At 52.6% G+C, this 15,688-nt stretch overlaps 1 protein-coding gene across 2 annotated transcripts in view; it reads right to left on the bottom strand.

Annotated features, from left to right (window-relative positions):
* The window catches only part of Ece1 (endothelin converting enzyme 1), a 97,029-nt gene that overhangs the window by 27,530 nt on the left and 53,811 nt on the right, over positions 1 to 15,688 (bottom strand). For both annotated transcript variants that reach the window (XM_075947004.1, XM_075947003.1), the window contains exons 4-8: positions 14,362 to 14,574; positions 5,062 to 5,183; positions 3,201 to 3,347; positions 2,442 to 2,507; positions 780 to 971 (exon numbers count right to left, since the gene is read on the bottom strand). In XM_075947004.1, the coding sequence (XP_075803119.1) occupies positions 780 to 971; positions 2,442 to 2,507; positions 3,201 to 3,347; positions 5,062 to 5,183; positions 14,362 to 14,574 (740 nt within the window). The remainder of the gene's footprint in view (positions 1 to 779; positions 972 to 2,441; positions 2,508 to 3,200; positions 3,348 to 5,061; positions 5,184 to 14,361; positions 14,575 to 15,688) is intronic.

Genomic DNA, 15,688 nt, shown 5'->3' with positions numbered 1-15,688 from the left:
TGACAGCTCGAGGATGGGTCACCATCAAGAGCGGAGCTCTAGGAAGCCAAGCCTGAGTCCCAGCTTAGGAGCCTCTGGGCCCTAACCATGCTACGTGGCTGACCAGCTCAGAAAAGGCTGGGGGTATAGTTCAGTAGGGAGAAGGGCAGAGGCAGGTGGAGCTCTGAGAGTTTGAGGCCAGCCTGGTCTAAAGAGCGAGTTCCAGGACAGCCAGGCTACACAGAGAAACCCTGTCTCAAGAAAAACAAAAGAAAACACGGTATAGTGTTGCCCACCTGTAACCCTGGCTCTTGTTAGAGATAGAGGCAGGAGGATCCGAAGTTCAAGGTTTTCCTTGGCTACCTGTGAGTTCAAAGTCAGCCCACGATATATAATACCCAATTACAAAAGAATGAAGTGCACTGAGCTTTGTAGGAGTTTTTCATAAAAAAGAAAAGGGACAAACTATATCCCACCAACTCTGCGGTGCTCCATCGCCAAGCACGGGACACACAGTACACAAAAGGATGCACCCATTCCACCCGTGGGAGCTGCCATCACCACCACGGTCTCCAGGGAAACATCTCAGAAAGCAGCCTCACCCTGGCACCCCTTCCTACCCTCGTGGTCTTTACTGGGTAAGGTTATCTCCCCGAGCGGATGGATCAACACCCTCCTTCATCGGAAGGATGATCCTTGATCTTTCATCAGGACCTGGTAAGGTGGGTCCAAAGTGCCCGTGCCCAGCGCCTTCACGGATGCCCCACCCCTGCCTGATGCATGGGCACTCTTTAACCCACCTGCAGCTCGGCAGCCGTCACTTTGTGGTAGATGAGCTCCTCGTCACGGCGCTTTTCCTGGGGGATGGTGATATTGGCCAGCGCTGTCTCAAAGTCCAGGATCTGCTGCATCTGGGGCCGGATGGAGTCCTCGTCCCCACCGCCCAGCAGTTTCCCCAGCTGGACCATGTAGTTCAGGTAGCCGGTCAGCACCTGTGGGATCCAGCACCCCAAAACTGTTGGTGGCAGCCACCTGCTGCCCTCTGAGCTAGAGGAGGGCAGGACAGACTACAGCCCAGTACTTATAGCCAAGGAACTCACTATGTAGACCAGGCTGGCACTGAATTCACAGAGATCTACCTGCCCCTCCTCTAAAGGTATATGCCTGGCTTGTTTTCCTATTTTTTTTTTTAAGATTTATTTATTATGTATACAGTGTTCTGTCTGCATGGATGCCTACAGACCAGAAGAGGGAGCTAGATCTCATTGCAGATGGCTGTGAACCACCATGTGGGTGCTGGGAATTGAACTCAGGACCTCTGGAAGAATAGCCAGTGCTCTCAATCACTGAGCCATCTCTCCAGCCCTTGTTTTCCTATTTTTGAGACAAGGTTTTACTCTGTAGCCCAGGCAGGCCCGGAACTCATGACAATCTTTCTGCCTCAGTCTCCCAAGTGCTGGGATTACAGGCATGTGCCACCAAGTCCAGCTTCTGAAACACAAGAAGCTTCAAGAATGATTTTGATGCTGTGTCTGTCCACTGGCTCCCTACAGCCCTCAGGATTGAAGTGAAGTGCTTCCACAGGTCTCAGGAAGGCCCTGGGGGACCCTGCTGCCCTGGCCCTATCTCTCTGGGCTCATTCCAGAGTTGATCTATCTTTTACATTTTTAGTTTTAGTTTTACACTGTGTGTGTGTGTGTGTGTGGAGTGTTGGAGGCTGCATGCACCACGCTGTGTGTGTGGAGGCAGAGGACAGGCTTCGGGGCTCAGTTCTCCCTTTCTACCTTTACAAGGGTTCTGGAGCTCTCGAATTCATGTTGCCAGGTTTGTGTGGCAAGCCTCTCTGCCTGCTAAGCCATCTCACTGGCCCATTTTTCATCCCTTTAATGCGCCTGCTCTGAACCACCTGGCACTGTGTATCTTCTGATCTGAGTCAAGTCCCCGCACTACATTTCCCCAGCTGTCTCTCCACACAAGGCTGGGCCTCTAGCTGGGTCATCAGCCAAGCGAGGCTTGCCTCTGCTAGACCTCAAGGTTCCTGGGGACCACCTCCCGAGCACTGGGCACTGAATAGGTGCAGATGGGATAATGGAAAGACACGGGTGTGAGCCTCTGACCAGGTGTCCTGAGGGCATTACAGGCACAGAAGGTTCTGGAGGAGCTGGCTTGCGTGTACAAACTGAGCAGTCCCCAAGAGTCCCCGAGTTAAAGGCAAGGTAAAAGGCCCATCAGCTTGACAGCGGTGATGCCCACAAAGGCCTGGTGCCTACAAACGGTGGCGGCTGTCACCACTGTCTTCTTTAGGGAAGGGACAAATGATGCCCTTGTGCCTGCCATGCCTGACTGTGATGTCGGAGGATGGGGGACACCCCTCCCCCACCCAGGGCTGCCTGTTAACCCCCAGGAGACTGAGCCCTCCGCATACGCTCAGTTGCGCTGCGGGGCAGGCTGGGCAAGCTCACCTTCTCGTTTTCCGTCTTGTTCAGGTAGTAGTCCCTAGAGGGCAAGCCCAGGCCAGACTGGTCCACCTGCAGAGGGATGCAAGGTGAGAGGAAGGCTCCCTGCATGGCTACCACCCTCCCTGGTGCAGGTCCCAGCAGGAACGGGAGGAGCTGCTAGCCCTCACTGAAACATCCACCCAGGGACCAGGGATGGGATGTGCACCTATCTGAGGGACTTGGTTTCTTCCAAAGGGCTAGACAATCCTCTTTAAATCACCCCTGGCCTAGGCAAACACTCTGTTTCACCAAACACTGTCCATGTGGTTCGAGCTACCCCAAGCTATGTGGTTGTGGTGAGGTGACCAAACCTTCCTGATCCTTTGGTTCTTCCTCTAGAAACTAAGGGGAATGGCAGCTACCCTGTGGAACTGGAATGGGAACTTGTGGAGACAATGGTGGCAATGAGTCGGGCAGAGAGGAGAGGAGCATTCTAGAGAGCTGTCATGGAAGCCTTTTGGTTCCCATCTTGGCATACCTCATCTCAGGCAGGAGTCATGATAGTGCATTTAGTCAACAAGGAAACTACTGTTCAGAGAGACTGAACCACTTGCCTACGATCACACAGCAAGTGTGATGTACGGATGGGTCGGGTGAAAGCACGGAGAAACGGACTCCAACCCATTCCAAGCAGAGCCACAAAGCCCAGGGGCCGGGTCAGGGGAGCAGAGGGTGTCATCAGTCCTGCCCAGGAGTTAATGTCACTTCCTCGGCTTGGCCCACCTGGATCACATTGCTGTTGGAGTTCTTAGAGTCGGCACTGACGTAGACAGAGAAGAAGGGCGAGGTGCGGTAGTGGGCTGTGACCACCTGCAGCGTGTCCTGGAAGTTATCTTTGGCCCAGGGTCCTGTGATGTTCCAGCCTCCAAGCTGTGGGGAGAGAGCAGACGGGGTTGTGTGTGTGTGCACAGGTGTGTGCCTGTGGTGAGCTGGTGTGAGAACACTATGCAAATCAGAGTCACATGTTCTATCACCCTGGAGCAGTCCAATCATCTTCCCCTTTAAGCCAATGAACGGGGTGATGCTCACTGAGGAGTTCTGTGCATCTTTGTGTCTGCAAGTCTTGGTACTTAGGGCACCATTCATCTTGGGTTTTAAGATTCTCTTTTACAGACAGCCCTGACTGTCCTGGAACTCACTATGTAGACCAGGCTGGCCTCAAACTCAGAGAGATCCCATGCCTTCACTTCTACAATACTGGGATTAAAAGTGTGTGCCAACACTTAAGTGTGCTAAGAGCACGCGAGGCTGTTGCTCCTGCATGGCTGGGAGGGAGGTGGGTTGGAATTCTGCCATGGACACAGTTTCTTGAGTCATACAGACACAGTGGTATTAAAACATAATTCCAATATATTGGGAAAAGTCTGAGAAGTCACAGTGGTCTTGTCTTGCAAACTGGTGATGAGCGCTTGCTCCACAAATACAGGAATCCAAGTTGAAATTCCTAGCACCCACAATAAAAGCTGGGTACAGCTTCTTGCAGGAATGGAAGGATCGCTGGGGCTTACTGGCTATCCCCCAGCCCCATGTTCAGTGAGGAGACCTGATCTTAGGGCAGTAAGGAAGAGAGAGACAGAGCAGGACACCAATGCCCTCCTCTGCCTCCACGTGCCCACATGTGCATACGTGAGCACACACACACACACACACACACACACACACACACACACACACACACACAACCTTCGGTTCCCCCCTAGCCTGGCACAAGCTGCCCCATGGAACCTGTGTAAGAGAGGAGGGACAGATACTGCCCCACAGTCACTAACCCCCATGCAAGACCTTCCTTAAGGTGAGCTGAGAGGCAAAGTCCATGAGGAAGCAGGGGTGCCTAGAAAACATTTCCAGCCACCTCTTCCTGTACTGGAAGTCTGGCTAGCCTTGGGCAGCCCTCCCTGGAGGCCACTTGAGACTGCAAATGTGCCCAGAATGAACTGATTGGGGCGGGAGACAGCGATATAGCTCAGCTGGCAGAGTATATATCTAACGTGCACGATGGCCTGGGTTCAATCTGCAGTGCTACACAAAACCAGGCACGATGGTGCATGCCTGTAATCTCAGCCCTCAGGAGGTCAAGGCAGCAAGATCCAAAGTTCAAGGGCGTCCTTGGCTACACAGCAAGTTTGAGGCCAGCCTGGGCTACGTGACTCTAAAAATCAAAACAAAACAAAACAAAAAACAAAAGAAAAAACAACAAAGTAAAGAAGAAATGGTTGGGTGACTTAGTAGTAACCAGCAGGTCCTCCTCCTGCAGAGAGCTTAACATCATATACACAGGGCCGCAGCAGCAACAGAAAGGAAGATTTTGATCCTGATACCTTGTCTCCACCTAGACATACACATTCCTCTCCCCCCCAGATGTTGATACACACCCTATAGCATCCACGCAGACAGATCCACCCACATGGAGCCATGCACACACATGCTCAGGCAACCCCAACACCCACAGCAGACAGATGGGCACCGAGCTCCGCCTGGGTGGGGTAGCTGGAGGTGTGGGCTGGCTGAGAGCTGGGGCAGAAGCCAGAGGGCCTGGCAGGAGGCTGAGCAGAGGGAGGCAGTGGACGTCCACCTGAGCACCCACCTTCTCGATCAGCTCCATCAGGGGCTTGGCCCGCAGCTCCTCAATCCTAGTTTCGTTCATACACGCACGGTAGTATACTTGGGCCTTCCTCTCTGCCTCACTCACGCTGGCCGTGGAATTTTCTAGAACGTCAAGAAATAACAGAGTTGTGTCCCAACTGGGTGAGTCCTTCCCGGGTCCTCAGCACTCTGGACTGTACAAAAGCACACGGCAATTACTGTCCATGGAGGAGAAGCCTTGTCCTGGGGCTGTAAATGAGGGCCTCTGGGCAGAGCTGACAAGACTAGGTACCCCTGAATCTTAGCTGATGTTTTCCCTCTCTGCAAGATGGCCTTACGGATATGTCACTGGGATGGCAATGTGTGATGTGCTGGACAGTATTATGTCAACTTGACACAGGCTCGAGTCATCTGTGAGGAGGGATGTTAATTAAGAAAATGCCTTCAAAAGATCAGGCTGTAGGCAAGCCTGTAGAGCTTTTTCTTAATTAGTGATTGATGGGGAAGGGTGATTGATGGGGAAGGGGGAGGGGGAGGGGAGGGCCCAGCCCATTGGGAATATATACACCCCTAGGCACGTGGTCCTGGGTTTTATAAGAAAGCAGGCTGAGCAAGCCACAAGCCCAAGCCAGTAAGCAGCTCCCCTCCATGGCCTCCGCATCATCTCCTGCCTCCAGGTTCCTGCCCTGTTTGAGTTCCTGTCCTGACTTTCTTCAGCGATGGGTTACAAAGTAGAAGCGTAAGCCAGATAAACCCTTTCCTCTCCGACTTGCTTTTGGTCATTGTGCTTCATCACAGCAGTGGTAACCCTAACTAAAATATGTGTGCCCACCCAACAGATGGTTGGTTTTCCTACAGCCAGCACATGGCCCTGCATCTCTGCCTGAAAGGTGGGCATCCTGCCATGGTTTTTAGATCCCAGATGACCTCGCCTGGGAGAAAGGCAGGAACTGGATAAGGCTTGAAAGGCTTCATTCATTAGGAACTGACTTCCTGCTTCCTCCTGGGAGGGCTAGATTATGTTTGCCAGGTTTACAGAGGGCTCACGGGGTTGTTTTCCACGTCCCACCCTGGGGGCCCAGGCTGTGGCTGTATCTCATCCCACTGGGGGTGGGCTGGGCACCCAGGAGACTCCCTCCCCCTCCCCCTCTCCTGTGCTACCTGCCACCTGCTGAAGGCCAAATGCCTGCACATGTGAGGCCTGGAAGGTTCCTGTTGCTCCCAAGGTAGTCACACCACTGGACACTGCTCAGGTTCTCAAGGGGTCTACTGTGCACTAGAGCTCCTGCCTCTGAGCAAGCACACATGCATGCACACGCGCACACACGCACGCACACACACATGCACACACAAACACCAGAGTCCAGCTTCAGAGTGGGCCACTCTGAGATGCTGAGACCTGGAAGCCTTTCCTTTGCCTCCTTCCAAGACCTCCCCAGCCCTTCCTCATCTTGAACACATCTGCCTCCATTCACCGGGCAGACATCAGAGGTTCATTCTGGGCCACACACCGTGTAACCACTGGGAGACCAAAGGCAAGGCCCCTGTCCCATGGGGTTTCTGCACAAAATCCTGTGGAAGCCAGGCTCAGCTCCCAGGTCTCCTCAGAAGCTTGTGGATCTGAAGCTTTTTATTCTAAGCCTTCAGCACACTGGGCAAGGCCTGGATGCCGGACACCAGGTTGAGCATGAAGTTTTACAGACAGACATGGGACATGCTCTCTGACTCCAGAAAGGGATGGGAATGTGCAGAGAAAAGCCTGCAGGGGATAAAATGCTTTAAAGAAGGCAATGGCTCTGGCTTCAAGCTGGGATGACCTCAGGCGCCACCACGGTCAGATCATCCAGTGTTGGTGCCACCCCCAGGACCCGGCAATGCTGGGCAACGCTGGGCAAGCATGCTACCAACTAAGTACAGCCCCAGCTCCAGATGATGTTCTGTGTGAGCGGAGTCTCAAAGATTAAAGGGGTTCACAGGATGGGGGAAGGGCTCTTGAGGGGGGCAGGACAGCAGAGAACCAAGGAGAGGAGCAGAAAAGGACAAACCTGTGGAAGAGAGAGCCCTTTGTCACAGGCAAGTGATGTTATTTCCTGGGAAGTCTCTCTCTCTCTCTAATTTATGTGTGTTGATGGTTTGTCTGCATGTATGTCTGTCTGTATGAGGGTGTCAGGTACCCTGAAACTGGAGTCACAGACAGTTGTGAGTTGGCATGTGGGTGCTGGGAATTGAACCTGGGTCCTCCAGAAGAGCAACTCCTAACAGCTCTAACTGCTGAGCTGACTCTTCAGCCCCTCATGGGATGTTTTAATCAGCAGCTGCATCTCTCCAGAGAGTCCTATTACCCATCCTCACCAGAAATGGATCAGCAGTCCCCAAGGGAGTGATGGGACAAGGCCTCTATTAGAGGGAGGGTGGAAACAGGAGAACCAGTGTCTCAGGCTTGATAGGCAAAGCAGGGATGGGAAGGGGGAGTGCCCCACACCCCAGGGCCTCATCTCCATGGCAACACTCCCACCAGCTCAGCTCTTAGAAGGGAAAGCAGGAGCACCAGGTGCTGTCCAGGCCCCAGAAGCTTTCCATCTACATCTGGTTCTGGCCATGACCCTAAGAGGTCAGCGCCAGCATCAGAGACAGAACGCTGTGCTCAGAAACAAGCCTTGGCATCTGCTTTCCCCGGGGCCCCAAGGCCACGGAGATAAGAGACCTAAAGACAGGCTCCCCAGGGACAGCCTGGCTGTGCTCATCACAGTGTGTTCTGAGTTCCAGCTGGAGGCCACTGACCCGACACCCCTCCATCCCCACCCCAGCATCTGGAGGGAGAGAGAACACTTGCTTCACAAACGGCCAACCTTTCACCTTTCCTGTGAGGCTTTCCTGACCAAGTTTGGTTTCTGTGGCCATGCTCCTGGCTCCCAGAGCAAATCACTCAGTTCCCAGGGTTGGCAGTGGCTGGGCTAGGTGTAACGGATGCATGGGCAGGGAGCCAGCCACCAAGCAGTGGCGAGACATCTAACTACATACTGGGATAAGGGCTACGTCTAGCCTGCCTGGGCCTTATGGCTTGTATCTCAGTCATCTTTGTGTCCCTAGAACCAGGCACACAGTAGGCCCTCAGTCACACGTGTTACAAGAGCAGAGCTCAGTTCATGGAGAATAAGGCAGAACATCCTATCTGGAAGAGCAGGGTGGTAAGGCTCTCTAGCAGGCCCGAGCACGGCAAACACGGCACTATGGCCCTGGCAGGTCTTGCCCCCTCCCTTGCTGAACCATTAGATTGCACTCCTAAAGTTAGCCCCCAAGGTCCATTCCCTTATCTGACCACTGACTCCTTCCTGAGACTAAACACCAAGGTCCAACTATCAAACTTCATTATTCGGCTACACTGGCTGACCTGTCTGATTAGGACTTTCCAACTCCCTCTAGCAGAGACTTCCCCTTTTCTCCTTAAGAGAAGAGTTACTCCTGCAAAAACCAAAACAACAAAAACCACCTGCTGCTGCTCCTTGCTGTCTGCTTTTGTCTGATCCAGAGGCAGCCCCCTACCCCTGGGTAATAAATCTCCTTTCTGCTGAGAAACTGCTGTCTGGGTATGCCCTGTACTGACTCCAAGGGGCCCCCTATCCCCTACAATAAGGCCAGTGACAGGTTGAGATCTATCAAAAGAGGAAGGTAGGCAGGATGTGTGGGCACAATGGGGGATGGGCATTCATATCTCTGCCCGCTGTATCTCACCTGTGTGCCAATGAAGACCTGGGTGGGGCAGAAGTTCAGGGTTAGCCTGAGGCTCAGAGGCCCCCGAACTGAATCAAGCTAGCCATATCGAGCTGGGGGATTGGCTTGGTTGGTAAAGTGCGCTATGCAAGCAGGAGGACCTGGGTTCAGATTCCCAGAACTCACGTAAGAGCTGAGTATAGCTGCACACACTTGTAACCCCAAGGCTGGAGGGTGGGGGTGGGGACACGGAGACACAGGTGGATTCCTGGAGCTCATGGGTCAGTCAATCTAGCTGAATCAGTGAGCTCCAGGCTCAGTGAGAGGATCCAGTCAAAAAAACAAACAAAACAAAAAACCCAGTAGAGAGCAATGAAGGAAAACAACTGCCCTTGCTCTCTGGCCTCCAAATGCACGCGCGCGCACACACACACACACCTGTGGGAGAACACAAATGATGGTTGCATGAGAGGTACTTCCCTAGACCAGGTAACAAAGGTAGGTCTTGGGCCAGAGCGTGGCAGAGGCAGGGTGGGAAGCTCTTGGGACGTTTAAGGAAAGACTGAGCAGTGGGCTCAACTTCTTCGGAAGGAGAAATCGGGGAGAAAGGAGACCTCCAGGGCTCCAGTGGGGTGGAAATCATCTGGCAGCATGGGGCCAGACAACAGAGTTTCCAATTGCCTAGGTACTTCCTTCCAGGGACCCCATGTTCCAGAAACTTCCACAGTCATTTCCCCAAAGTCCCAGAGAGGAAAGACAGCACACTGTTTAATTGGCCCTCTCTTTCCTCTGGGAGTTTTTCTTGGATCCCTTTCTCGTATCAGTGCTGGGCTTAGGAAGCAAACGCCCAGGCAGCCAGGCAGGCAGGGGGTCGAGGTGGGCTGCAGGAACAGGGTGCCTGTGAATTCCATGGTCTCCCTGACTGCCACGGCATTGTCTGGGCAGATGCATGTGGGGCCTGGAGTCTCCATCAGGGCAAGGCCAGTGTTTGTTTTAGATAACACCACAGACTCAGTTCAGACAGCTCCAGGCCTCAAGAGCTCCATACTGGAGGGAAGAACAGGGACTGATAAAGAGGAGGCCAGCTCTTTGTGACAATACCATGGGTATTTCCTGGTGCCGAGTGCAGGCCGGGCCAGGCCTGTGTCTCATCACCACACGACACAGGGATGGATGTGGTGTTATCAGCCAAAGGGAAGGAAAAGGAGGCCAGGAAGGTGAAGGAGCCTGCCAACAAAGGCTAATCCATTAATGAGCCTCCTGGAATTTGAACCCAGGCATTCTTAAGTCTCCCTGAGAAAGCGAACTGCCTCTTTGCACGTGGGTGTGGCCATGTGTGCAACTAGTCATAACACTTCCCACAAGTGGCTCTTACTTGGATCACACCCAATCTAGAGCCAAATAACTGGGAACTCGTCCTACGTCACGTAAGTGGCTGAGGCCAGGACGGGCGCCCCAGTCTTTCTGTTTGCTTGTTCCTTCTTGCCAGTCAGTATGCTGAAAAATCAGGCCAGAAGACAGTGCTCGCCCACCCCCGAGAAGTCCGCACCCACCTCTCCGCCTGAATCATCAAATCCACCAAAACCATTCTGCAATGAAAGTCCGCCAACGGCTGCAGACACTACACCAGGGGAAGCCTTTGCACAGCAAACAGAGGACAGGAAGAGGAAACCGCGTGAGACAGTAAGCATTGGGAAAACATAACCAAAATGAAAACGAGATGATAGAATCCGTGCCAAGTCACCAACATGCACTCATCATGAGACTGGAATGTTCTGTGCTCTCAGAGTGGCTGGTATCAGGGATATAGGAGAGGAAGGGAGATAACTATCTCCCTCCTACCCCCGCCCATGTGCCGCCCCCCCAGCCCTGGTATTGGGGGTGGACCCAGGGGCTTGTGTATGCCAGGCCAGCATCTCCCCCTGAGCTGCCTCCCTAGTCTCGATAGCCGATTGTTCTTTACGGCGTCTGTACGGCTTCAATCGTCACAACAAATCTGTGATAAATATTTTAAGTATCTATCCTTGTTTTGCTTTTGAGTCTGGGTCTCATAACCCAGGCTGACCTTGAACTCAATATATAGCAAAGGATGGCCCTGAATTCCTGATCTTCCCACCTCTGCCTCCAGAATGCCAGGATTAGAGGAATGCAGCACCGTGCCCAGCTTTATGTTCTCATCTTATAAGATGTTGCCAGTCTGAAAGGTACAGCCGTCAGTGTGGTGCAGGCCCCAGGAGGCCCTTTGATAGAAGACATAACAGGCAAATAGGCTTAAGAGAGTTTAAAAGGGCTTAGGAGATGGCTCAGTGTCCTAGAAACATGAGGATCTAAGTCTGGAACGCCAGCACCCACATAGAGGCTGGGTGTGGCAGCACAGGCTTGTCACCCCAAAGCTGGGGGATGGAGACAGGTCAACTCCAGGCCTCGCTGGTCAACCAGTCTAGCACGAAGAGTGAGATCTAGTTTCAGGAAGAGACCCTGTTTCAAAAACATAAGGTAGAGGAGTAACTGAGAAAGATACTCAGTCTTGACATCTGGCCTGAACACAGATGTGCACAGGCAAGCGCGCGCGCACACACACACACACACACACTCCCACACACACCCCAAACAAACACAACACTGTACAAGACAGCTATCAGTCTGGTGGGTTTGTGGGGCAGGCTGTCTAGATGGTGAAATAGTATGAGCTAAAGCCAAAGGCATGGCCAAGTCTAAGGGCTGACAGAAGCCAGTCCCAGTAATCCCAGCACTTAGGAAGTGAACACGGAGGCTAAGAAACTGAAAATCATCCTTGGCTTCCTACGGAGCTCAAGGCTAGCATGCGCCAGGGACCCTGAGGGAAGGAGGGAGAAAGGAAGGCATGGCTCCTTCAGAAGACATGGTCTGGTCAAGGCTACACTTCGCCTTCATGCTAACACCGGCACTGTTGGGTCAGGAGCACACTCCTCCCTTGACACTCCAAATGCCTCACTTTGTCTCCCTAGCTCCCGAGAGCAGGCCCCTGGTTACCCTGGAGGTGCTAAGCACCCCGTGTTCCAGTGTCTGCCAGCTGTTAGCCCTGGCTCCTCCTGAGGTCTGAGGGCCGACCCTTTGTCTTAGCGAAGCTGAAACTGGCTGCTCCTTTGGAGGTTCCCAGGTATTTAAGACATAGCTGAAGAGCCACTTGGCTGGGGAAGGTGACCCTAGGACATGCCTTGGGAGTGTGTATGTGGGTGTGGGTGTCCTCAGTGATGTGGGACCCAGGGCTTGCCACAGGCCTCACTCCCAAGCAAAACCAGGCCTCTCCAGAGTAGATGTGGTTTAAAGAGAGCCAGGAATGAGACAGCACAGACTGAGTCTCCACGGCTCTCAGTCTGAACCCCTAGCTCCACCATTTCCTAGGAAACCCATTTTTGCCTCTGAGTGTCATTTGCAACAGAGTCACAGGCCTGGACCTCTGCGGATGCATTGCAAAAAGCCAATTAAAACCTTAGCACCTTACAGAAACACCCAGGACCACCTTCCCTGATAACTGGACCACATCACGCTGAGAAATAAGACAGTCTAGGATTTTGCCATCCTCTGATCCCTCGCCACATCCTTACCAGTGATCTGTGTGAGATTCCACGCTATGGAGGAGTCAAGAACCTGGAGCCCCCTCTACAGTCATGCAGTTCGCTAGGCAAGAGTCTGTTTGGAATTCACACAAAGCTATGCTTTGCTGAGCACTTCAGGGACCACGCAGGCCCCATGTTCTGCCTCTGAACTGCTGCATGAAGGGCAATACTCACCACAGCCTTCCCTGTCTACTGGCACTGAGAGCCATGTTTCAGGGGATTTGGAACTGTGGCATAGATTAGAGCCCTGTGTTAGCCGCCAGCTTGGTCTGCAGGGAGCATACCTGGCTTCAGAACTCTACAGTGTGGCCCCAATTCCGCCAGGCCCTGCTGTTCCCCAGGTCTTAACACTGCACAGGGCAGATCCCTTCCATCGACTTGACCCCGAGGGGCAGAGTGGATAGAAAGTCATAGCCCAGAACTGGAGGTCATGCCCTGTGAACCCTGACAACTTAGTGGGTAAAGCGATGGCCTGAGGGGTCCTGTGACCTGAGGAGCTGCTGGGGATGGTGAGGGAGAGGCTGGGTAGGCAGCTTGGCAACAACAGCCCTGGTCTGAGGCTGGGGGTGGGAAAGAAAGGGAAAGTGTCCTTAACCTACTTGCGTCTGAAGGACATGGCTGCCTAAAAACCAGCTGTTAAATCGGAATCATTCCCTATCTCCTGAGAGGACTTTCGTCGCTTGGAGAGGACCTGTCCTCTTTTAAGCAGCTCCTTCTGTGTCACCTACTCCTCAGTATGTTGAAGACAAGCCGGGTGCGGTGGCTCACCCGTCATCCCAGCCCTGGGAGGTGAAGACTGGAGGATTGTTTCAAATCCAAGGCCAGTCTGGAGTATACAGGGAGACCCTGTCTCAAAAATCCGAACAACTGCCAAGACACAGTTAAGTTTTCATGAGGCTAAACTGTGTCACTGACACATGGAGTAATAGATGTTTCACTATCTGGCCCTTCCCCAGTTTTGGGAGCCCCCTCCCCCTCAAGAGGGCAGAGGTCAGCAAGAGACGGAGCTGGAAAGGATTGCTTGAGGTCAACGCATGTGGTCTAACACACAGTGGGACTCCTGGGAGAGGAGGCAGTGGGTGGGCATGGTCTTATATATCAATCCGGAAAATAGCACAAACAACACGGACCTGGGGTCTAACCATGGACTCCACGGTCAAAGGGACTTTGGATAGTCAGGTGTCCTTCAAGGCTGATGACAGCCAGCAGCCCAGATGACTCTTACCTATAGAGTGACGAACTCTGATATGTTAGTATACATTTTTTTCCTGTTTTTTCTTTTTGAGACAGGGTCTCATGCATGAAGTCCAGGTTGACTTTAATTTATTTAATTTTATTTAATGTGCATAGATGTTTTGCCTGCATGTATGTCTGTGTGAGGGTATCAGATCTTGGGGGTTATAGACAGGTGTCGGGCACTGGGGACTGAACCTGGGACCTCTGGAAGAACCGTCAGTGCTCTTAATTGCTGAGCTATTTCTGCAGCCCCCAGGTTGACTTTAAATTGAACTTTAGATCTCCCCACCTCACCTCCCGAGTGCTGGGATTGCGGGCATGTGCAGATGCCACACCAGGTTCAACATGAGCTGGGGATTGAACCCGTGGCCCTGTGCTTGCCAGGCAAACATTCTAGCAACTGAGCTATATGCCCTGCCCTCTGGGACACCACCACTGATCAAAATGTAGTCTGATCTGGAGCGTCTCGCCTCCATTCCTCTCACTCACAACACTGGAGACTCAGTCCGTTTCAAAGAGCTCAGAGCTAGTGCAAGCCAGGCGCTGCGCTGTGCCTTGAAAGCTTTGGTGAGAAGCTGTGTGCCTGCTCAGTGCCAGTGGCCTCACACACGCTCTCAGTGCTGTGAACTGTGCGTGCGACTGATCTCATGTCACAGATGAAGAGACTAAAGCTCAGCGTTAACCAGCTCACTCGGGCTCGCACGGCGAGGGACATCTCCCTCCTCAGCCCTGTCGCTGGTCCCCCTGGTTCTTACCCAGCAGATGCTTGATGATGGCTTGATTGTGTTCCCAGAGGTTGCTGAAGGTCCCCCAGCGTGAATGTCCATCGGGCACGGGGTTGGCCTTGATCCAGCCCCCACAGGCGTAGCTGAAGAAGTCCTGGCAGGGGTCTACCGTGGGGTCCATGGAGTTTAGGATGGAGCTGGTCACTGAGACGCAGGCCTCACTCAGACATACTGGGGGTGTTCCTGCGGGTCAAGGACAAGAGGCCAAGGAGAGGTGAGCAGTGCGGGTAACCTGGAACCCAGGGTCCCAGGGGCCATAAGCCCCACCAGGTCTGGACCTAACTGGGCAGCTACTAGATCCCCTACGAGATACAAACTCGGCAGATTTAGCGTCTCTTGGTGCTTAGAATAAAACCTCTGTTAGCTGAGTAAACTCCCTTCCATGGTTTCAAAGAGCTTGGAGCTAAGCCGATTTTCTCTTAGCAATCTTTTCTCCACAAAGACTTTTGATCTTGATGCCAACAAATTCATTTGACTTTTCAATACAATTAACAATGAATGTCTTCCAGGTTCTCTCTCTGTATGTGCATGTGTGTGCGTGTGTGTGTGAGAGAGAATATTATGCAATGTACATGTCACACACACATGTGTGTTCATATACCATACATATGCACACATGTATACATACACACATACACAAACACACACATGCATGCACACAATTAGGGCAGAAAATGTAGCTCAGTTAGTAGAACCCTGGGTTCAGTCCCCAGTACCACATAAAACAGAACATGGTGGCACAGGACTTTCATCTTAACATTTGGGAGGTAGAGGCAAGAGGATCAGAAGTTCGAAGTCACCCTCAGTTACAAAGAGTTGTGGGAAGCCAGCCTGAGGTATATGAGACCCTACCTCAAAAAAAAAAAAAAAAAACAAAATTATTGGGCTGTTGGCATCCGAGTTGAATAGAATCTTCAAGGGCAGGGAACGGAGCCAGGGCCTTCCTTGCACATGGTAGATACGTGTTCTACCACTGAGTCACAGCCCATGGAGAGGCGTTCTGTGGCAGGGGTGACGGTGTCACTTACAGTAATACTCAGATCATCAGAGTCGCACACTCCAGTTCCCGGCCACGAGGAAGACCAGCACTTGAGGGGAAAAGGAACGTGTGCGTGTTTGAAAAGGGCAATTCGCTATTATGGCATAACTTCGTACTGGCAAAATAATACCCATTGTTTCACTCAGCCAACTGCAGGAAGTCTAGCCTGACAAGATCCTGGCTGGGAATGCCCAGAAGACAACAACATGAGAAGTCGAGCGGTGGTGACGCTGGTGACGCACGCCTTTAATCCCAGCA

The sequence above is a fragment of the Microtus pennsylvanicus genome, chromosome 13 (genome assembly GCF_037038515.1).
Source record: "Microtus pennsylvanicus isolate mMicPen1 chromosome 13, mMicPen1.hap1, whole genome shotgun sequence".
Classification (NCBI taxonomy): Eukaryota; Metazoa; Chordata; class Mammalia; order Rodentia; family Cricetidae; genus Microtus; species Microtus pennsylvanicus.
Note: the sequence above shows the minus strand (reverse complement) of the source record. Positions and strands in the feature narration are given on the sequence as shown.